Source organism: Myotis yumanensis, unplaced genomic scaffold, assembly GCF_028538775.1.
Source record: "Myotis yumanensis isolate MYYU_CA2020_CCGP unplaced genomic scaffold, mMyoYum1.0.hap1 SCAF_13, whole genome shotgun sequence".
NCBI lineage: Eukaryota > Metazoa > Chordata > Mammalia > Chiroptera > Vespertilionidae > Myotis > Myotis yumanensis.
Window position 1 is genome coordinate 44,942,871 of NW_027223764.1, and position 24,919 is coordinate 44,967,789.

A 24,919-nucleotide genomic window follows, 5' to 3' on the forward strand; every position below is an offset into this window, starting at 1 on the left:
TACTATCTTCACCTCTATGTCCCAGTTTTATTTGGCCACAATAACTTATATGATGATTTTTTTTTCTTATTTTATATTCTGTTTTTTTTTTTATAGCTTGAACTGATGGATCTCTTACAAAATCATCATAATTTCTTGACTTTTACAATTAAGGACAATGGTAGTTAGAGAAACGAAGTTACTTATACATGACCACACAGTCATATTTGATGATACTCCTTCCAATATGGTCTTCTTTATTTCCCTTTCTTTCCTCCTATCTGGAGTAGTGATTGAGATTTTACTTTATAAAACCATACAGAGTTGAGCTCTGCCACTGACTTACTTTCCTTACCTGTGAAATTGGAGTAGTGAGTATTTATCTCATGTTTGGTAGTTCAGATTAACTGGGATAACATAGTAAGTAAAGGACTAGCATAATGCCCAAATTATAGTAAGTACTTGCTAATTTAGCTCCTAATTATATTGTTGTTTCTAACTCATCTTCAGCTAATTATAGTGTTAACTTCGCTGAACCTTTTTTTATATTTAGTTTTAGCACAATTTTTTTCTCAAGTTGTCAGGGGGAAATGTCTGGAGTATAATGGAAAAATGATAAAATAATTTTAGAAGTGATTTTGAAATTGTGATAAATATGTGGATTAATCATATGTCCTCTAAACAAGGGTAGCCATTGCTACCAGTAAGTTGAAGTTGCTTGAGGGTATAGGAAAGGAAAGTTTTCCTCGACCCTCTTAGTATCTCTGAAAATTAAACTGACAAAGCATACACATTTGTTTAATGTAAGTTTTATGCAACACAGGAGCCTTCATAAAGAAATGAAGACACAGAGAAACAATTTGACTTGAGTATTTTTATGCTAGGTTTGATGAAGAGTGGGAAGTCTTATAGAAACATGATAGGTCAGCGAATGAGGCACATAGAATAAAACTGGGTGAACTCATGTCCCTTTGTCTGTGGGATGAAGATATTCTCTTACTCCAGGTATGGGGGTGCGGGGGGAGTACTTCCCACACGAGGATTTTTATGAGCTGCTTCAATGGAGAAGTAAAGGGGCGGTCAGAGTACCTTCCTGCTTCTGCATTTCCTCAGTTATTTTTTTAGCCATTGTGCTATAATTTGGAATAGTGTGTCCTGATGCCCATTAGTATATTCCTTTATATATTATAGCATTTCACTCTGTAAGGCAATTTAACTGTTTCAAATAATGTGAAAATGGTATCTATTGAACTCTATTTCTAAAAACATTTTCTAGAAGGTTGTTTTCTTTTAAAAATAAGATCAGATTTCTCCTTAAGAAAACTCTGTATTCCAGCCTAAAAGAAAGACTTTTTTTGTGCATAGCAAGAAACTAAAAGTTAAAGTAGGCGTGGTTTCTTTAAATCTTGGGAGAACATAGAAGAAGAAATAGAAGAAGAATGTATACTATCCATTTTTGATAGAAATCATGTTGCTTAAAGGCTTCTGGTGAAAGTCGGATTGGATAAAAACCTAAAGCATATTTGGGTGCTATGCTAATTTTTATCATCTAGTTTTGGAGACCTTTGGAAATATATCTAGGCTACTTATTGTAGATAGCTAAGAAACCAATTGCGTAACAATTTCAGATAATATAAGTTGTTGCATTTTAAAAACATAACTTACACAGCATTTTTAAATTTGGATAAATACCTTTAGTTTAAATGGTTTTATTGGTTCATTCGGTGCAATCCTATATAACCTGTTAATCTTCTGCTTAAAAGGAAAAAGGCTTCCTCCCTGGCTATATTCGTGTTCTCCCTGTATATGCCTTTTCACCTTTGGTGTGGGTGCCTTAGTCCCTTTTAGGAATCTGGTGAAATCTATTGAATCCTCTTCTCAGAAAAGTACATCAGAGTTTCCTTATAATTCCAGGGAATTCATGGATTCCCCCCGTTCTGCCCACACATGCCTTGACCTGATATCGGCCCATGGGTCTCATGCAGACTACAAATCTTCTTAGAAGATAAAATTCAAACTCCTTAGTATTCTAAATATTTAACAGTTTGCCTTAGAAATAACAATAAAATAGTGTTTTTGGTACCCACATAATAATTGCATTAGTGGTAATTATAACAATAGTTAAAATATATTCTGTGCCAACTTTATGCCAGGTTCTATACTAAAACTTTAACCTGGGTCATTGGTTATATTATTAATATCTCCAAGTGACATATATTCAGTAAGCATTTATTGTGTGTTTTAGAAAATACTCTATCTTTAGAATACAGATTTAAGGAAGAGATTATAGCATTTTGACACTTTTCTTATTCATCTTCATTCATTGCATTTGTAAGGTACCAAAATCCTGTGTGGAATACTGAATTTACTTTCAGTTCTCTAATTCCAATAGCCTCATTTTTTGCTTCTGAGCCTCTTTGTCATCCTTCTTCCTCTGAAAATTAACTATCTCACACAAGATCTACCAGGTCCCTTAGTTTCTACAAGTTTCAGCATGGCCACAGTTTCACATATATTCCTTAGGAAATTTCTTTGGCCACTCCCCAAAGTCTAACATATGTGCTACTCTCATGTGCTGATGTATATATTACACGCCCTGGGAATAGATTAGATCAGATCCAGAAAAATTGTGTAGGATGAGAAGAGCAGGTAATCCTTGGATCCAGGCCTATAGAACATTAAGGGATCAGGAGAAGAAAAGAAGCCTACAAAAGAGATAGAGAAATGCTGCTCTGTCTATTTTTTAAAATTTAATGTTTTTAATATATTTCATTGATTTTTTACAGAGAGGAAGGGAGAGGGATAGAGAGTTAGAAACATCGATGAGAGAGAAACATCGATCAGCTGCCTCCTGCACACCTCCTACTGGGGATGTGCCCGCAACCCAGGTACATGCCCTTGACCGGAATCGAACCGGGGACCTTTCAGTCCGCAGCTATCTATTTTACTACAATAATGTTCAACAAATGGTAGATGATCAGAAAATATTTATGCAATGAGTTTAATGAGATTAGACTAAAACGTACTTTATATTTTAGTGCCCTGATATTATCATCATCATCAGTACTCTTTAACAGACACTTTGCATACATTATCTTACTCAATTCTTACAATAATTCTACAAGAAATATAATCTCTAATAGACTATGTAATTTACTATCACAGGACAAGATGAACTATCTGTGTCCTAGTCTAAAGTTTATCTTTCTTTCCCCCCTACTAGACCAAAATTCCCAAAATCTTTTCTGAAAACTAAATGTGAACAGGTATTTAACAATAAAAATAAAAAAAGAACCATTGTTGGTATAATAGTAGGAATCTTGGGAACCAGTTTTTATTAATAGTATGTTTGCCAACAGGGGAAATGGAGCAGTTTTGGCAGGAAAGGAGCATAGCATACTAGTTATTGAGGGAGAATGGATTCTTAATAATATTTATAAAAATCTTTGTGTTTCACCGTCTCACTTGGGAGCACAGCAATCCTCTGAAAGAACCAATCCTTTAAGCTATGTGATAGATGCTATTTTCCTAACCAACTACTTCACTTACGATTTCCTCACCACCCTTTGCAATCTGTTTGTTGCTGTTATTACCCAGTTTTGACATTTAATCTCTTTCAGTTGTGCTCCAGTTTTTCTGAAACGCCTCATTGGATTTCTGATATAAAATTTCTTACGTTTGGCTTATCTTGCTATTATTTTAGTATCTAGGTACCATTCTTCAGCATTCTATTATGAATTGAATTAAAGTATATACCATTGCTTTAGAAGTGACTGTCGCTTGAGCATCATTGTCAATTATATTGTTCTAAATATTCCATTTAGGTGACAAAGAGGAAATTCATCTGGCAGATGAAGTTAATATTAATAGAAATCTTTCCATATGTGGTTAAAGACTCTTAATGTGAAGCTTAATATGATATTTATTTAGCTCCATTTAATATCAATTATAAATTTTCTTCCTGCCTGCCTGCCTTCCTTCCTTTCTTTCTAATATATTCTTATTGATTTCAGAGAGGGAGAGGGAGAGATAGAAACAATGATGAGAGAGAATCATTGATTGGCTGCCTCCTGCATGCCCCCTACTGGGAAACGAGCCTGCACCTCAGGCATGTTCCCGTGACCAGAATCGAACCCTGGACCCTTTAGTCTGCAGGCCAACGTTCTATCCACTGAACAAACCAGCCAGGCCTCTTCCTGCTTTCTTAATGAGGCCTCATCTCTCATCATCTGACCCTTTACTCAAAATCCTCATTTGTGCCCTTCTACATACAGAATGCTCCCTAATTTCTTAAAGTGTCATTTAGTGATCTGGCCTAGATCTACTTTTCACATTAGTCTGTTCCCTCCCACATTGTGCTCTGTCATTATACTCCTAATAGTCCTTTATGTCTCTTTTCATTGTTTTTTTTGTTAACATTATACTCTTTTACTAGTATTCCTCAACTGTGTGCTAAGACCCCTTGGGTGCTTTAGCAAATCCACATTGAGCCTGCAGGTCATTTCAAAATTTCTAGGAAAACATGTGACATCTATTAGGTTAAACATTTGAACCACTAACTGCAGATATTTCTGTTTTAACATTGCATTGCTACTTTCCTCTTGGTGGTATCAGATACTTTGGAAAACTGGGGTTTGGGTAGCTTCTGTGATTAAAAATACAACAAAACAAGTACTACACAAAAATCATTGTGACACAGCAAATGAGAGTGGTGCTGACCAGTCTGATTCCAAGTTTTGAGAATTTTACAGTGCGCAATAGGCTCTCAATTATTAGGAAATAAATACTAGATTGTTTGGAACTAGCTACTTACTAAACAGAATTTATTTTACCTTAAGAACACCATGATAAAATTCCCAACAGGAGAGGAGGCATGTGCTCTGTGCTGTGCCTCTACTTCCAGTTCACAGCCATTTTTGAAAGTTACACCCATCTTTCAGAGACTATCACCCATCTCTGGATGCCTTTTCTGACCTCCCTTCGCTTATATTTAATTGCCCTCCTTAGTGTTTCCTGGTGGTATTCTGCCTTTACTATTGCTTTTAAAATTGAATTCAACTAATTTCATGTATTTATTTAAAGTAATCAATTATGGCTGTAGTTTTCTTATTCATTAAGTTAGGTGTAGTTACTTACAGTGTAGTGAGAACCCTTTCATTCTCTGTATGAAAGAGACCCAATTATAATAATAGGTATCATTTACTGATCTAAAGTACATTTCTTGTTAGTCTATTTCTAAGTCTTAAAACATGCTCCCAAGATCATAGGTTGTATTATCAACATTATATTTGAAGAAATTGGGATTTATCACTGTTGGTTTCCAGAACACTGACACACCCCCTAACCTTTAGATATTCTAGCTCCTTTTTCTTTTACTGTTGAGTATAGAATCAGCTTTTTGGTATCTTCAGAAATCCTGTTGAGATTTTGATTAGTGTTGCAGTGAATCTATGAATAAATTTGGGGAGAATTGCTATCTTAAGACTATTGAGTTTTCTAATTCACACACATAGTATCTCTTTATATAGTTGGTGGTGGGTTTGTTTTTTTTTTAGTTTTTTTAGTTGTTTTTTTTTTGTTTGTTTGTTTTTTTTGTAGTGTTCTGTGTATAGGTCTTATACATGTTTTCTTAAATTGGTCCCTTTATGTTTCAATTTTTGATGCTATTGTAAATGACATTGTTTTCCTAATTTTAATTTTCAACTATTCCTTGATAGTATATAGAATTACATTAAAGTTGTGTACAGTGATCTTGAATACTGAGACTTTGATAAAGTCACTTTTTAATCCTAGAAAATTTATGTAGATTCTTATCATTTCCTTAAACACGCACAGATTGGTGTCCTGCCAAAGCCTCAAGAGCTACTTTATATGGATTTCAGCTCATTTCTCTCTGAGACTCTTTTTCACTTTATCTCTGGTCCCTCATTTCAGTGAGAATGCCAGGCTCCGTTTGGTTTCCTCCTCCTGGCACTGTAGTCTGGAAATTGCCTCCTGGCAGATGGCCTGCATGATGTCAGGGCTCACCTTGTTTTCTGTCAGAATCATAGTCCTGCCCTGTCCAGTGTCTGAAAATTCTATAGTTGTTTCCTTTTAGTTTTGTTGTTTAAGTATACACAACACAGGAGTAATTCTGGACCTTCTTACTCCCTCAGGGCTAGGGTAGAAGTTAAAGATGGGTATTTAAAGATGTACTATATGTACCTAAACAAAGAGAGGTTGGGCAATTTATTTTGGCTAAAAGAAGGAACATAACAAGAAGCTTTGAACAAGATTGCATCTCTTTCCTGGAGAATTTGAAAATGTGGCTGTGTCTTTGTATTGTGGTCACTGTCATTTTCCTCTAGTAGGCATGCATTAAGTGTTTATTGATTGGATGTCAGAATGGTCAAAAACAGATTGCTTAGGTGTTGGTAACATATTGTGTTGGAGGTAATTTTAGACATGTACTAAAATTTTAACAGAACTATTAGCAGATTAATTTATAAACTTTCAAAAAAGATTTTTTAATCTTTCAACTTTCTTGAAAACATCCTTACTTTCTCAGCTAGGTTATTAAGTGCTTTGAAGCCATGAGCATGGCTTCTACTTCTGTTATGTGTCTGCTTTGGTGTACTAAACTCTTATTTTAAATTGACTAACTTTTGAGTAGAAATCACTGATCAAGAGTAAAAGTCTCACATTTTGTCAGTGTCCTAGATATCAAAAATAGCCAGAGTATTTAGACTTTCTACATGAACAAAAGTAACGTGTAGAACAAGACATACTCTTGGCTGTTATGTCTGTACTTTTCGTGTGTCTGGTTTAAAGTATTTAATTTAATTATCAACAACTTTATGAGGTGTATTTATATATATTTTTAAATTTACAGATGAGGAAAATGAGGCATAGAAATGCCTAAGTGACATTCTTACTCGTACAGCTAGTAAGTGGCAGAGGCAAGATTTGAATCCAGACTGTCTCAATATACTAGGTGTACCGGTTAATAATGCGGATTTTGTAATCAAAGAAAACATTTCAAGAGAAACATCAAAAGTGCTTTATTCAAAGTAATGTCCATCGCTAGCTACACATTTCCCCCATCTTTCAGGTAATTTGTGGATACCGTCCCAATAGAACTTTTCTTGTTTTGGGGCACACCATTCAGAGACCCAATTTTCCACGTCTTCGTACATTTTGAAATGCTGCCTCAGAAAGTGCATGTGCCATCGATCAGAACAAGTGATAATCTGAAGGAGCAAGGTCTGGTGAATATAGTGGGTGGTTAATACTTCCCAGGCAAGATCTTTTAACGTGTCTTTAACTGGTTTTGAAGTGATGGTGTGTCATCATGAAGCAAAATTACTTTGCGTGTCTTCTGGCACATTCTGGTCGGTTCAGGATCGAAGCGTGGTTCAAATTGATTATTTGTTGTCGGTAGCGATCAGTTTTAACGGTTTCACCTGGTTTTAGAAGCTCATAATACACCACACCTTCCTGATCCCACCAAACGCAGAGCAGTGTCTTCTTTCTGAAGTGATTTGGCCTTGCAAAGATGTTGGTGGTTGACCTGGATCAACCCATGATTTTGTGCATTTGGGATTCTCAAAATAAATCCACTTTTCATCACCAGTCACAATTCGATGCAAAAAAGACTTTCTTTCATGCCATTGAAGCAACATTTTACTGATGACTTTTCGGTTTTTCATTTGTCTTCCGTTCATTTGATGTGGCACCCATTTTCCTTCCTTTAAAATATTTTCCATTGCTTTTAAATGATCGGAAATGGTTTGCTGAACAACGTTTAATCTTTCTGCACATTGTTTTTGAGTTTGATAGGCATCTTCATCCAATAATGCTTGTAATTGTTGGTCTTCAAACTTTTTCGGTTGACCTGGACGTTCTTTGTCTTTCACATCGAAATCATCACTTTTAAAGCGTTTAAACCAGCGTTCACAAGTATCTTGAGATGGAGCATGTTTACCATAAACTTCCAGAAGTATACGATAACTTTTTCTTTAAAATAAAGCAATGAATTAAAACTTCCCGCAAATGCTCTTTTTTTTGGTATGAAATTCGACATTTTTAAGCGTAAAAATATCTATGATGTTAACACCTTCAGCAAATTTGACATATGAAGTTTTGAAGCTTGCTGTCAATATAACAAAATAGCATACATATCAAATCTCTTATATATCAACATATGTGTAACTCCATCTATTAAAAAAATCCGCATTATGAACTGGTACACCTAGTAGATGCTGGGCTTTTAATGATATTGCTATACTACTTCTATTGGGAATTGCTATTATTTTTCTGTATCAAGCCAGCATTGCCCTAGGTCTATTTGACTTTAGATTCTGAGTTTTTAACCACTGTGCTCTATTTCTCTCCCCAAAAGTAGTATAATAAGATTTTATGTGATTGTTATATCAAATTTGTTATCATAAACGGTAGTACAGGATTGGAATTCCATTCATAACAGCCACAGTTTCTAATAAGGTATCTCTTTTATGCCACTATCTACAACAGAATACTGAACTATGGTGTACCATTTTCTGACACATTAAAATTATTTATGTTCCTGTTTTTCAGTGGATGATTCAGAAGCCACACAAAGCAGCAACATTTTTTGGTTGCATTGGGACAGATAAATTTGGGGAGATCCTGAAGAGAAAAACTGCCGAAGCGCATGTGGATGCTCATTACTATGAGCAGAATGAGCAGCCAACAGGAACTTGTGCTGCATGCATCACTGGTGGCAACAGGTCAGTGTAATTCCCAGGGAAGCTTATACTAACTGGCTATTTCAATACTGGTAAAATCTGAATTCCAATCTAATTTCGGAATTTAGATCTCTCGTTTATAATTGCTTTTAATGTTTAATAAATTCTTCCTTATATCATTTTTTCTTTTTTTAAAAATTGCCCTTGTTGAACCTGCTGTTGTCTTCATGTGGTATAGTGGAATGAAATTTTTGAGATTATCTAATCTAGCATCTACTCCTTATAATTAGGATCAGAGAAGGAAAACATTTTATTCAATGTCTTATAGCAAGCATTTTGCTAAACTGGGATTAGAAAGAAATGTTCTTTTCACCATATCCTGAGTTTGGATACATGTACATATTCATATGTATTTTTAACATATACAATACTATGTTATATCCAGTCTCATATGAATTAGGTCATCTAAAGCATTTCTGGCAAATAGTCATTCATCCATATTAAACAACTTTAGTCATGGGTAATGTACCACTCGAGAAACAACCCATTGCATTTCTATACAATTTTACTTATTAAAAATTCTTCTGTAAGTGACCTTTGAATATATCCTTCAGGGCCTCCCATGCATTGGTTGTATTTGTGCCTTTTGCAACTACATGGGGGTTTTCTTTCAGTACATTCATACATCGCTGACAATATTGTTACCATATTACTCACCAGCAAGGGAGAAATAAAATCACTTTTCTAACTGTTATATTCTTAGAATCACCAAAGCTGACCTTTTTTAAATAGTGATTCATTGGATATTTTATGTTCCTTATAGCTAGAAGTATTTAGTCTGTTCTCTTCCATTTCTTGTCTCCCTTCCTCTCCCACCCTTTTTATTTGCCTCTTTTTCTTCCTTTATTTCTTCCTTTCTCTCTCTTCCCCTTGTTCATGTCCCCTTTTTTAGTTAATTTTATTTTTGCTCACTCTTTGACCTCCAGAAAATGTATGTTAAGAATCTGACACTATTATGGCAGTAATCATTAAATAAATAAAATATAACTTTCAAAAATAGAGTGCCAGAATCTTCCAAACCTTTCTTATAACTATATTTTTTATGTGTAAAATAGTTATGATTTTGCCCTGACCGGTTTGGCTCAGTGGATAGAGCATCGGCCTGCGGACTGAAGGGTCCCAGGTTCGATTCCAGTCAAGGGCATGTACCTTGGTTGCGGGCTCATCCCCAGTGGGGAGTGTGCAGGAGGCAGCTTATCGATGTTTCTCTCTCATCAATATTTCTAGCTCTCTGTCCCTCTCCCTTCCTCTCTGTAAAAAATCAATAAAATATATTTTTTAAAAAGTTATGATTTTAAGGTTTCAATGAGTAAACCACTATTGTTCAAACATATTTGAAATATACTTATTTAAACCTTTTCGTTTTTTAGTTTTTCTAAAACCAACATTAATATGCAGGTGCAAAGACAGAAATGGGTCAAGTTTTGCCTCTGTTACCACTCAAGCTAGAGAAAAATTGAGAAATTATTTTTGTATACTAAAGAGCAGTATGATAATATTAGGCTTCCCAGATGTTAACAGCTTGATTTATATACTAATATTATGGTTATTGTGCTTAGTATTGTGCAGATAATTTTGGAAATTTGAAACTGAGGGAAACCCTCCCTATCTAATTCATTATCCAAATTGTGGAACCTAACATATTTGGATAAATTGTTTTAGATGGGGGTGATAACTCTCAGTACCACTATCCAAAACACAGGAATCAAAATGTTTAGATAATGCAATAATTTTCTTAATCCAAGTTCTCATTCTCCAAACTCTGAACCAAACACATTTGGATAGTAAGAATACTTGTATTTTTCTTTGGGAGAAACTGAGTAGTTTCCTATCAAAGAGTAGTTTTATTATCAAAATAGAGTTTAGTAATTGATACCACAAGTGTTTGCTTTTATTTAGTAACCATTTTTGTCAAAATTTTGCTAAAGTCATGATTACTTAAATATTCTGTATAAATCAGGACTAATTATTCTGATTTTGTAATATAGTTATTTGCATATAAATATATTGATGCATATTACTCTTATTTTCATTCATCTAATTGAACATAAACAAATATTCTCAATAGTCAATTGGCATATGAACAGAAATATGTTTTGGAAGAGAATTGATTTACTTTTTTCTTAACAAGAGGAACCAATCATATTACCACAATCTTAAGTAATGAGATGATATTTTATTTGTGAGGATTTTTGTACCGTAACTACTATTGATTACAAAAGTGGAAAAATGCCAGGCTGGTGTGGCTCATTGGTTGAGCATCAGCCTATGAACCAGGAGGTCACAGTTTGATTCCCTGTCAGGGCACATGCCTGGGTTTTGGGTTCTATCCCCAGTAGGGACTTGCAGGAAGCAGCTGATGTTTCTGTCTCTCTCATCCTCACCCTTCCTTTCTGAAGTCAATTATATATATATATATATATATATATATATATATATATATATATATTTAAAAATTAACAAATAAAAAAGTGAAAAACTGTCAAGTTATTTTCTAAATTCTGAGGAGGAAAAATATTTTTATTAATTTCATATGTAATGTAAATAATTATTAAGTTTAATTGTTCAGCAATAATAAAAAGCTCTATGAGGCACTTGTAGCAAGATTTTAAATGTAGTATCCTGCTTAGATTTTTCTACTGCAAAACTGGACCAGGGCAGGGAGGTTTCAAATGTAGAAACTAAATTTATTCCAGTCGTTAACATTTAATGCTTGGCAAATTAATTTCACATAGTAAATATAGTCTTTATATGTATTTTGTAAAATTAATCCCATACTTGGCTTTTAAAGCATTAGGTTAAAGAAGAAATGTATAGTGTATTGATACTTAAAAACTGAAGTTTTTATTTGAATATTTTTTATGCATAATGGCATTATAGCTTTATTTCGTAACTGCATTTTGAACTATTAAAATGTAGACAGTAGATAATCTTAGCATTTAAATATTAAAAAGAAACTTAAATGCCAGTTTCTCAAAATACCAGGTGGTATTTAGAACAAGGATTAATATCTCTGTTTATCTCACAGGCAACATAGAAGTCTCAGGAGTTCTCAAAAGAAAATTCATTTTATTTACATTTCTTAAAATCAATATACAACAGTTTTGAAGAAAAAAAATATAAAACATAAGTTGCAAAAAATATTGTTAATAGACTGTATAGAAGTATATGACAAGTTTGCAATAAAAGGAATAAGTTGTATATCTGGGGCAAAAAAACTTACTTTGCTTTTTGTTGTTTTAGGTCCCTTGTAGCTAATCTTGCTGCTGCCAATTGTTATAAAAAAGAAAAACATCTTGATATGGAGAAAAATTGGATGTTAGTAGAAAAGGCAAGAGTTTATTACATAGCAGTAAGTATTTACCTAATTCAAATTTCCGGTACATGTTTACACTATAAATTATAGTTGTTAGCTGATGTTAATTTTTAAATAATTGTCTTTTACTTATCCTGCAAATTACCCCTCTCAAAGCATATGTTCACTATTTAACATGCAGAATAGTAATATGATCATTCTATGGTAACATAATTTGTATTATTTACCTTCAAGTCTACCTCTTTTGGGATACATTATACATAGATATTTCTTAACCAAGTATCAAATTCCTGTAAAATCTGTTTCTGAAGGTCTTTTGAAGTAATTCTGTGAATTTACATTTTATATTTTTAGGCTACTTCTGAATAATGCATGCATTATATGGAGAAATATTAGTATTCTAAATATTCACTGCAAACAGTTTGAGCTTATTTACCTAAAAAATCCTAATTGCTATTTATTCCATAGTAATTACCATGATACCTTTTAATTTAATATTTCAGAAATATTGATTGTGACAAATCTCTTAAATCTGGGAATAAGGGCAGCATGTAATTAGAATTATTAAGTCTTCTGACATGAAAGTAATTGGTTAAGAATTTATTTCTAAGATAAGACTGATATAAAAATCCTCCTGAATAAATCACCCCACGAATATTTTGTTTTTATGTAATCTGAGTTAAATGTGGCTGACCAAAAATAAGTAGATACCTTTGAAAAATTAAAATTACCTCATAAGCATATAATATATGATTTTGATATAACAGCCTCTGCCACTCACTACCTCATCTGTGAAACTGCTGGTAACACGTGTAAAAAATTGATTAATAGGAACGTGCTTATTGAAAATATAATTATTTCTTTCAGTCTAGTGTTAATGTCTCCTACAGCATGTTTATGTGCACTGCTGTAGGCTTTACAAGGTTGTTATTGATTCCAGTGTATAGCAAACCCTACCCCTTGATAAATGTCAAATAAATGCTTACATTGAGAAGATTATTTAGAGGAAAGACATTTTACCTCTTCTGCCAGTATATGAGAAAAACATTTCAAAACTAAAAAATTTTCTCTGTTAATCATCTTCTGTTTAATTTTATTTTGCAAAATGTTCTCTTTTTTTTGTTAATGTCTTGGTAGCATATTTTTGTAGTGAAGGTTTTTAGGGAGATTTATTAAGTATTTCAAACCACCTTACATTTGAAAGTCTGATTTTCAAAGAGTACCTGATTTAAATTGTGACATTAATTATGTTATATTATTTATATTGACTATGATATATAACAATATATTATGATGGAAAAGTATTTTAACTGACAGTTACAATTGTCTCTATTTAAATGTATAGTAATTGGACCTCAGATCATGAACTCACTTGGAAACAACTCATGTTTTAACAGAAATGCACATGTAAGCCATATTGCCAAGTTTGAGTGAATGGGGAATTTTTATAGCAGCATGGACCTAACTTGCAAACAACTCATAGTTTCAGCAGTTATGTACTACTATAATGCATCTAGCTAACTTAGGGTGAATGAAATTTTTGTAAGAGTATTAACTGTTTATACAAGTGCTATTTTGTATACAGTATGGAGTCATTAGTTTTGGACAAGTTAATAAAGAAAATAGAATTATTCTTGAAACATGTGTAGTGTATTAGCCAGAAACAAATATCAGAATGGATTCTGGTTGATATCTCTGATGATAGCTGTTAGCCTTTAGCTTCTATTTCAACAATTTCATAAAAAGAATGCTCTTTTACATTGCCAGGTAAATGTATAAATTTCTCAGAGTTTGGCTATTTTAAAATACTTCTGAAAATAGTAAACATTTATTAGATACCTGGGATGCTGTCACTGTTGGTGGACGTTCAACAAATATTTATTTTGCTAACAACTAAGAGCATAATTTTTATTTATTAAAATCTGTGAAATATCTTCTGAAATGTAATATTATTTTCATGTAGACATTCTGCAGTTCTTTTAAATCTTTAATTCCCGTTGAGCACAGAGCATCCAGTTTAGTCTTTTCTTAGCCTATTTTCAAAACAAAATTTTAGATTGAGTAGGTGTAGCTGTACTTAATCAAATAGATGGACTCCTTCCTACTTTTAAGTTCCATAGAATCAGCAGTCTTCTCACATCATCATTTTAAACTCCTGAGGTTTTTACAAGTTAAATTTCTGGGAGCCCTTTAATTACAAAAAGTTCTTGATCTAAGGAAACAACTCACTATGTCCATTCAACAAGTTTCCAAAATTAAAACATCTGTCTGCATTATATAAAACTAGAGGCCTGGTGCACAGAATTCGTGCACTCGTGCAAGTAGATACTTTTCATATCACACTATTTAGACAAATCTTTTTTCCAATATTTATTGGAGCCAATAAGAGCACATGCATTTTACCTCGGGTGTCCCTCAGCCAGGCCTGAGCCCTCTTGCAGTCTGAGACCCTCAGGGGATGTCCGCCTGCCATCAGTCAGACATCCCTCTTGCAATCTGGGACTCTTGCAGTACAGGACCCCTCACTCCTTACCGCCCACCTGCAGTGGAGGCGAGAGAGGCTCCTGCCACTGCAGCTGAGCTCGCCAGCCGTGAAGCTCGGCTTCTGGCTGAGCAGCGCTCCCCTTGTGGGAGCACCTGACCACCAGGGAGCAGCTCCTACATAGCAGCCGGTTGTTCTGCCGTTGGGTCGATTTGCATGTTAGGGTTTTATTATATAGGATAAACCAGATCTACATATTCAACAATTCTTCTTCTTCCCACTATTCCAAAAATTAGTAGTGAGCATTAAGATAATTCAAAACCTTAATCATTTTCTTTGTCACATGATGTAGTGAAGCTAAAATGCAGAGTTCACATCAAAACTTGCCTGATTTTAAAAAAAAGCAAATGGAATGTGCTCCATTCAACATTCTTTTTTGGTTTAAAATAAAGTGTTGGCATTTTTTTTTTTTTTTTTTACCTTTATAACAAGTACACTATTTATGGCATGTAAACTCAGTTTTTTTCATGTTTAAACCAAATTCCTTGTTAGTTGGTGATTAAGGATTACTAGTTATGTGATAGCTAATTACATTTTTTAAAATATAAATCTCAAGATTCTCTTCATCTGAGCAGCAGATTGGTATAATATATATATATATATATATATAATCTTCTCTTCCAGGAAATATTTCTTATAATAGCCCCCTAAGACTATGATATTTAGGAAAGTTTTATGAACAAGATAGGAAATTAGAGACATTAATTTTTCTAAACTTTGTATTTTCTTGTTAAGGCAATATTTATGTGCTATGAAAAATAAGAAAATTAGCTCTGGTTGGTGTGGCTAATTAGTTGTGCATTGAAAGGTTGCTGGTTTGATTCTCAGTCAGGGCATGTGATTTTCAATCCCTGGTAGGGGGTGTGCAGGAGGTAGCTGATTAATGTTTCATTCTCACCTCGATGTTTCATGTTTCTCTCTCTCCCTTCCCTCTCCCTTCCTCTCTTTCTAAAAAACAATAAAAATCTTAGACAAACAAACAAACATATGAAAATTAGCACTGTGTTTCAGCCTCCTCTTGATTTGGAGTAGTTATAATTTTATTTTTGCATTTTCAGTTTTTAAACACTTGCATTCTGTTCTATAACCATAATTCTTACAGCCTCAATTCTACATTTAAATGAGTTAAATGCTTTCCAACTAATTACCCCCATTTCTTTATTGTTTATTTTTATTACCCTCAATTAGCTGCATTTTATCATCATTTTTCCCCAAGGAAGGACTCAGAGCTCCTGTGTTCCTGAGTTTTTATTTACTTTTTGTTGCTTTTATATAGGAACTAGTGTCCTGGTACATGGATTCATGCACATTGAAAGGAAGAAATATTAGAAGAAATATTTTAATATCGCTATTTGCCCTTTCTCTATAATAGAAATGTCAACCAAATTCACAATCGACAATGACAGATTGAAACACACATGTGCAATTGGCACCAGCTAGAGCTTTATATGTATCGTGCATGTGCGAGTCAACTTAGCCTTTTATATCTATAGAATAAATTTGCTTAATTAAACCTGCTTTCTTTTTCCTAAACTTTTTCCAACCCAGTGAAGCACCCCAACTTCTCTTTCAGGTAATTGTCCACATCACAGAAGTAAATATCCACACGAATCAGATTATTATTGTAGATCATGTAGGGAGAACAAAGGGTAAAATATTTAACTGTAGCAGTGTTTGACTATATTCTGCACATGAAAAAACCTGAAGTCATTTTCAAGTTCCACCATTTCTTACTTCTTTTCAGTTGGGTCAAGTTTCTAAGTGTTCTAAATCTCTGTTTTCTGTCTAATGAAAAGAAAATAGGATTCCACCAAGTCTCCTATCTACCTCCTCCAGGACTTCTGTGAGGATCAAATGAGATGAGGCACAGGAAAACGTTTCACAGACATTTGGTTAAAATGTAAAATGTTTCCACCTGGCTATAAAGCAAGTCAGGTTCCTGGGCTGAAGAAACTACAAGGAGGCTAGTCATGGGTAGGGAGAGGAAGCCAGGAGTTGCTATGTGACATCATTACCCGGCACCCACAGCCACCGTTTATGGGCTGATCTAGCTCTGGGCCGTATTTTATGCCATGGGGTCTTGGCAGCATTGGCTGCGATTTGGTGGGGTGTGGCTCTGGGCTGGTGGTGGGGCCTGTGTCCCACTTGGGAGAAGCCGAGTGTTGGTTTGTTGGCGCCAGATCCGTAGTGATGTTTATTTTTAAATGGCCAGTGCGTGTCATGGCAGCTCCTGCATTGAGCGTCTGCCCCCTGGTGGTCAGTGTGCGTCATAGCTACCGGTCGGACAGATGGACACTTAGCCGTTTATATATATAGATGACATGTTTGGTGTAATATTTTGTGAAACAAAATACTCTGTAGACATTGCTTTATTGTCTTCTAGCATGTTTTATGGGAAATCTAAGTCCAGGTTGATTTTTTTTTTTCTTTATTAATCCTCTTTTCTGCTTATTTTGGATTTCCTTTGCTCCTCTTTTAATCTTCTTCTTCCTTTGTCTCCCCCACCCCCTGCTATGTGAATTTTATTGAAAAAGGTAAGGTCTCCTTTTTTACCACTGAGTAGTTTTCCTTTTGTAAATGTACCACAGCTTTTTTATCCACTCATCTACTGATGGGCACTTGGGCTGTTTCTAAATCGTGGCTATTGTAAATAATTGCAATGAACATAGGGGCGCATATATTCTTTCAAATTAGTGTTTTAGGTTTCTTTGGATATATTTCAAGAAGTGGAATTGCTAGGTAATAAAGCACTTCCATGTTTAATTTTTGAGGTAACTCCATACTGCTTCCCACAGTGGCTATACCAATATGCATTCCCAAAAAGAGTGCATGAGTATTCCCTTTTCTCAACACCTTTGCCAACACTTGCTGTTTGTTGATTTATTAATGACAGTCATTCTGACATCCCAACTTAAAGGTTGACATTGTAACATTGTACAAAATAATAAGATCCAACAATATGTTGCCTATGAGACATGCACACAAATAAACACAAATAAGTTATGGTAAAATAAATACATACATGTTAAAAATAAATACATGTTAAAATAAAAATATTAGTAGGTTTTAAGTAAAAGGGTGGAAAAAGATATAGCATAATATCAATAGTAGAATTTTGCATATAAATCTATGCATTATTTCTAATAATTCTTTTTTTATGAGAAAAAGTTTCCTTACAAGTTCCAACTACACTGTAAAGCACAAATTAGCTTGCAAGTTTAGGCTTATTATAGGGAGAATTTTAAACATTGGAGATTAATCAGATATTTAAGAAATAGGTTTAACAAAAGCTTTCAGTACCTTTTGACTTATTTTACATAAACTAAGTCAGCTGCATTTGTGTCCTTTCTTATTCATTGAAAAATTAATTACTGCACACCTGAAACCCTTATAATTTTATTAACCAATGTCACCCCAGTAAATTCAATAAAAAGGTAAAAGAAAATGAAATTCCTTGATTTGAGACTTTTCATTTTTACTGTAGACTTCTAGTGCTACATAGATTTTTCTCTAAGCATTGATTTGGCTTCCTCCCACAAATTTTGACATTTCATTTTCATTCAGCTTGTAATACTTTCTACTTCCTCTTTGCTTTCTTCTTTGAAGTGTGTTGTTTATTTTCTAAACATGGAGAACTTCCTCCTATACATTATAAATTTGTATATTCCTTTCACAGTTCTATCAGACTTTTCTTCTTGTGTTTTGAAACTCTGTTAAGTGCATAAAAGTGTAGGATTGATTATTTGGCCCATTACCATTTATTTATTCCTGGTAATAGATTTTGTCCCAAAATGTACTCTGTGTGAAACACTGGTATTAATATAGCCAGTCCAGCTTTCTTTTGACTATAAATGAAAGAATAGTGAATTATAGTTTGTCAATAATTATCTGAGAATATGGGACTTGGAGTTTGAATTTTCTTTTGGTACCTATGCTTGCTTCCTTCTTTCTATGATTTTTTTTTTTCATGGTTTATTATAGATCTTCTTTTTCTCTGTCTGTAGTTATGTTGTAACTCCATCTTGGTTTTATCTCTCCTCAGCCTAGAATATTACCATTTTGGGGAATATAGTTTTTGTGAGGGTATGGTTTTCAAGTGTTACTAATGTTTCCTCTGGGATCAAGAAAGGTATGATTACAGGCAGGTGCAGGAATTATAATTTGGAGAAGTATAAAACTTTAGAGGAAAGGAATAGAATTCATACTTGGAAAAAAAGGAGTATTTGTTTATAAAAGACTAGTAGTAATAAGTAATAATTTTTGGGTTCTCTATCTCTTTGCTCTGGTTGGGTTTTCTACTAAAATTCTTATTGACACCATGAATAATAATTTTTATTAGAACTGTTACTTAGACTCAGTTTCAGTATCTTTATCAGTAATCCGAAAGTAATAACTAAAGTACTTAAATGAAGTGACATAATAAACTGTAAGAAATCTAATCTAAAAAATCATATATTTGAAATTTTACATGTTAAAAAGGTAAAATGTTGAATAACAAATTGTATCATGAAATATACAATTGCTATATTTCTGGATTTGTTTACCATTTCACAATATTTACAAAAAGATATGCTTACAACCCAGCTGGGTTGCTTACTTTTTTTGGAGCATCATCCTGTACATCAAGAAGGTTGCGAGTTAGATTCCTGGTCAGGGCACATACCTAGGTTGTGGGTTCAATCCCAGTCAGGGTGGGTATGGGAAGCAACTGATGGATCTCTCTCTCTCTCTCTCTTCCCCTCCCTCCTTCCCTCTCCCCCTTCCACCTTCTCTCTCTTAAATCAATAAACATATCCTAGGGTGAGGATTAAGATATGCGCCTGGCTGGTGTGACTCAGTTGTTATGCATTTACCTATGAACCAGGAAGTCACAGTTTGATTCCCGGTCAGGGCACATGCCTGCGTTGCAGGCTCAACCCCCAGTAGAGGGCATACAGGAGGCAGCCAATCAATGATTCTCTCTCATCATTGATGTTTCTATCTCTCTCCCTCTCCCTTCCTCTCTGAAATTACTAAAAATATATCTAAAAAGGAAAAAAATATATGCTTACATAAAACTTTATTAGAAATTATGAAAGATTCTTTTGATTTTGCTAAAATGTGTCATCTGGCATTTTTACCTTTGTCATGAAAAGATTTTAAAGGCTTATAGTGAAAGTGAATTAATTTGTCTTAGAATGTTAACCTATTAGAAATTTGGAATACTATAAAAGGAAATGAAAGATAGCAATGACTATATATATTTGAGATTTACTATCCTCCCTCCCAAATTTTTTTTCAGTTGAAGGAATCTTATTAACATATAGACAATTATATAACCTTATTGCCTTAAACCTTATTAGACCATAGAAAAAGCCCTTGTTATGTCATCCTTTAAAATTGTGCTATTATAATGAATACTAGTGGCCGGGTGCACGGATTCCTGTACATTCAAAGGAAATTAATTAGAAGGTGGCCAGCAGGGCAGAACTGGGTGAGATGGGCTGGACACACCCTGGAGCCAACCTCCTGCAGTCCCCCCCCAGCCGGCCACACCTGGAGCTCACCGTGGCTTACAGGGCATCTGCGGAGTGAGCAGGGTCCCTCCAGCAGGTAGGGTCCCTCAGCCTGGCCACCAGGGATCGGGCTGAAACTGGCTCTGCAACATCTCCTGAGGGGTCCCAGAGTGGGAGAGGGCACTCTGCAAAATTGCTATTGCTCAGCAGCTCCTGCATTGAATGTCTGCCCCCTGGTGGTCAATGCGCATTATACCTACCAGCTGGTCGGCCAGTTGCTTAGCCTTTTATATATATATATACTAGAGGCCCGGTGCACAGAATTCGTGCACTGGGGATGGGTGGGCGGTCCCTTAGCCCAGCATGTGCCCTCTTGCAGTCCGGGACCCCTCCCTTGTTACTGCCCACCTGCTTGCTGCTTCCTACCGCTTGGCTTGCTGCTCCTTAGTGCTGCCACGAAGGCCTTGGGCCTGCGGGTTTTTGTCTCTGATACCCCCAGCAGCCCCAGCACCAAGGTGGTGGGCCTTGGGGCTGCTGGGTACAGGCCCCCCGTTGCGTGTTTGTGTCTTCTATCAGGCCCCCAGCAGCCCCAGCAGCCCCAGCACCACCTAAATAACTTAAGGGAAATTTTATTTAGTCTTCTTTTAAAAGCAATCTAGTTTAAAAATGAGTTGCAGTTAAGACACAACAAAGAACATGGTACCTAAGAGTGAGATAGACTGACAGAGGAGAGGCTGGGCACTGTCAGGGGCTTACATGCCAACTGTTCTCCACCTGGGAAATGATGTAAAATCGGTTTCTTTAGTTTTCTGCTTAATGGTCTTCTCCAGCACTGAGGTCAGAGGAGCCTCCTTCCAGCCCATAGGCTGCTTCTCATGGTCGAAAATTTCGCCATAGGCCTCTGCCTAGGACAGGACCTCTGCACCCCCAGGGTGCATAAACACACAGGGCTTCCATCAAGCTCCACTGATCCCAGGCCGGGAGGCCTCTCTGCTCCGCTGATCCCAGGGCCTGGAGGCCTCTCGGCTCCGCTGATCCAGGCGCTCTCGGCTCCGCTGATCCCGGGGCTGGGAGGCCTCCTGGCTCTGCTGATCCCCGGGCAGTGAGGCCTCTCTGCTCTGCGGCTTCAGGGCTGTTTGGCTTCGCTCTACCGCTTGGAGCCTGAGTATGCAGATTAACCGCCATCTTCTAGCTTCTATAATTGAAACATTGTATCTTTTGGAGCTGTTACTTCAGGAGCTCAGAGCCCCGCAGCTGCAGGCAGGAACCTTGGTTTCCTCTATCGCTGGGGCAACCAAGCATCCTGTTCTCAGCTGCTTGGCTGCCTGCCGCCATCTTGGCTGACAGTTAATTTGCATATACTCACTGATTAGCCAATGAAAAGGGTAGCGGTCGTACGCCAATTACCATGTTTCTCTTTTATTAGTGTAGACTAGAGGCCCGGTGCACAAAAATTTGTGCACTCGGAGGGAAGAGGGGGGTCCCTCAGCCCGGCCTGTGCCCTCTCGCAGTCTGGGACCCCTCAGAGGATGACCACCTGCTGGCTTAGGCCCGCTCCCCGGGGGATTGGGCCTAAGATGGCAATCAAACATCTCTCTGGCAGCCCGGCAGCCCTCAGAGGATGTCCACTTGCCAGCAGGGAGCAGGCCTAAACTGCAGTCGGACATCCTTAGCGCTGCTAAGGAGGCAGGAGAGGCTCCCACCACCACTGCTGTACTGGCAGCCATCAGCCTGGCTTATGGCTGAGCAGAGCTCCTCCCATGTGAGAGCGCCCTGACCACCAGGGGGCAGCTCCTGCATTGAGCGTCTGCCCCCTGGTGGTCAGTGTGTGTCATAGTGACCTGTCATTCCCAATCATTCTGCTGTTAGGGTCAGTTTGTATATTACCCTTTTACTATATAGGATAGAGGCCTGGTGCACGCGTGGTGGCAGGCTCGTTTGCCCTGAAGGGTGATCCGGATCAGGGTGGGGGTCCTGCTTGGGTGCCTGGCCAGCCTGGATGACGGGCTGATGGCTTTTTGCAGCTGGCCACACCCCCTTCAGGGTGGGGGTCCCCACTGGGGTGCCTGGCCAGTCTGGGTGAGGGGCTGAGGACCGTTTTCAGGCTGGCGGGTGACTGAAGCTCCCAGCCTCTTTTTTTTTTTTTTTCTTTTTTTTTTTTTTCTGTGATTTATTTACCTTCTATAGCTGTCACTGGAGCTGAGAGCTGGCTCGGGCTCTGAGGCTGCGGCTGGCTGAAAACAGGTATCTGAGTTTGTTTAGCTTCTATAATTGAAACTCTGTTACCATCACTGGCGCTCTAAGCTCTGAGCCCGCTACTGGCTGAAAGCAGGTATCTGGAGTTTGTTTAGCTTCTATAATTGCAACATTGTTGCATCCGGAGCTCAGAGCTGGGCTGAGGCAGGCGGGGAACCTTGGCTTCCTCCATCACTGGAGCAAGCAAGCCTCCTGCTCGCTTCAGCTGCTTGGCTGCCGGCCGACATCTTGGTTGGCAGTTAATTTGCATATCCTGCTGATTAGCCAATGGGAAGGGTAGCGAAGTTACGGTTAATTACCATGTTTCTCTATTATTAGATAGGATATACTAGAGGCCCGGTGCACAAAATTTGTGCACTGGGGTGGGGGGGTGTCCCTCAGGCCAGCCTGCACCCTCTCCAATCTGGGACCCCTCGGGGGATGTCCGACTGCCAGTTTAGGCCCTATCCCTGTGGAATTGGGCCTAAACCATCAGTCAGACAATCCGGGGCACCTGGCTCCCAACTGCTCTACTGCCTGCCTGCCTGATTGCCCCTAACCACTTCTGCCTGCCAGCCTGATCACCCCCTAACTGCTGCCCTGCCAGCCTGATTGACACCTAACTGCTCCCCTGCTGGCCCAATTGCCCCCAACTGCCCTCCCCTGCAGGCCTGGTTCCCCCCAGCTGCTCTCCCCTGCAGGCCTGGTTGCTCCCAACTGCCCTCCCCTGCATGCCTGGTTCCCCTCAGCTGCCCTCCCTTGCAGGCCTGGTCACCCCCTAACTGCTCTCCGCTGCTGGCCTGGTCCCCCCACTAACTGCTCTCCACTGCTGGCCTAGTCCCCCCCCAACTGCCCTCCCCTGCAGGCCTGGCCGCCCCCAACTGCCCTCCCTCCCCTGCAGGCCTGGTCACCCACAACTGCCCTCCCTTGCTGGCCATCTTGTGGTGGCCATCTTGTGCAAGGGTGTGATGGTCAATTTGCATATTCCCTCTTTATTAGACAGGATATATACTTTGTCAGAGTATGGAAACTGATGGATTTTTAACCCTTTGTGGTCCAATTTTATTTTTGGAATTCAAACAGTCTGGTCCAAATTAATTGACGGGATGGAATGTTGAAGTTATCTGTCTCACTAGACCTCAGCTTGACATTGGACCTGCTCCTAGCGCCTGGTCTGTCGAGTCAGCCTCCACGTTGGACCAAATAGGGTTAAAATATGAGCTATTTTATGAATGATGATTTAAGATGTTACAGTTCTTTATAAAACATTTAGATAGAATTCAAAGCAATTTTTGGAATTTCTTAATCTTTATAATATTCTGAGATTATTACATAAGGAGGAGGTAGGATGGTTGAACTTCTTCTGACTTTCCATTTTATCCCTGTTCTAAATTCAATTTTTGAACTCTTGTGTATTGGAATTCCCATTATGTTGGTCAAATCATTGATCACCATTTGACTTTTTCCTGGTATTTTTTGCTCAAGTTTTTGATCATCCTGTTCTGATCTGCTTCAATTAAGGATTACCTGTGAATTGGTAATCCTTCATATGAAAAAGTCCTTGCAAGTGACCTTAACTATTACATTTATAAATTCAAAAAATAAAATGAGAAGAAATATATGATTTTTTTCTATATATCTGGAGAATTTCATGTTTGTGTATAATTCCTGACACTTCCTGTACACAAGTCTTGATCATGCATGAGTTTAGAATTTTGTGTGCCAATTTGACACCCCTTTAAGTAAAGCCCAAAACTATGTGATAAAGACATCTTTCTTTAACTCGGATATAATGTAGAGAGATATAAGAAAAAGACTGTTAATTATGTTTCTTCTTAAATATTAGCATTAGAGTTCAATTTTTAACTCTAAAAAATTATCTGTATGTTATTAATGTTCAGTTAGTTACACAAATGAGTATTGTTCTTACTTCTTCCTTTACAGTGACAATCTTTGTTGCTAGAAATTTCTTTAAATGATAGTGTGATTATAGAAATTCTATTTGATTTCATTTCCAATTTGCCTAGAATTGTTTGTTTTTTTTCCCCCTTGCAGGTAAAGTCTAACAGTATCATTTTTTAGTGATACTAATACGCTGTGATTTTTATAGATAAATACTTTATTCAAGTTGAGCAATTTATTCCTATATTTCTGTAATTTTTCTTAAGTCTTATTTTTGGCAGCTATCTAAAGTAAAGCTCTCTACTAAAACGGGAGAAATATATGGAATATTAAAGTAAGGTTATTTTTAGTTAAGCAGCATAATCTTTTTACTTACTCAGTAGGAGTAAGATAGCATTGGTTAAAGAAGCTTTGAGCTTTAAAGATAAAGATTGGAAGTTTTTGTGTTTTAGACTTGTGGCATTATAATGAAGCCTTGGAATTTTATGTGAAGTTGGAAACCACGCTATGTGCTAATTGCCTTAGAATTTTAAGAAAATAAACATATGTATAGCACTTAGTTGTTAAGACAGTAGGCCCTTATACAGAGCCCAAAATGAATTAACAAACCATCTACTGAAATGTTTCCACTTCATTTACGTTATTTATATATTTCAGACCATACAGCAGTTGCTTGGGAAAATGA

General features: G+C 36.8%; 1 protein-coding gene across 2 annotated transcripts in view; it reads left to right on the forward strand.

Moving 5' to 3' along the window:
- ADK (adenosine kinase) overlaps positions 1-24,919 on the forward strand; it is a 483,761-nt gene that overhangs the window by 223,102 nt on the left and 235,740 nt on the right. For both annotated transcript variants that reach the window (XM_070433037.1, XM_070433038.1), the window contains exons 5-6: positions 8,554-8,726; positions 11,988-12,096. In XM_070433037.1, the coding sequence (XP_070289138.1) occupies positions 8,554-8,726; positions 11,988-12,096 (282 nt within the window). The remainder of the gene's footprint in view (positions 1-8,553; positions 8,727-11,987; positions 12,097-24,919) is intronic.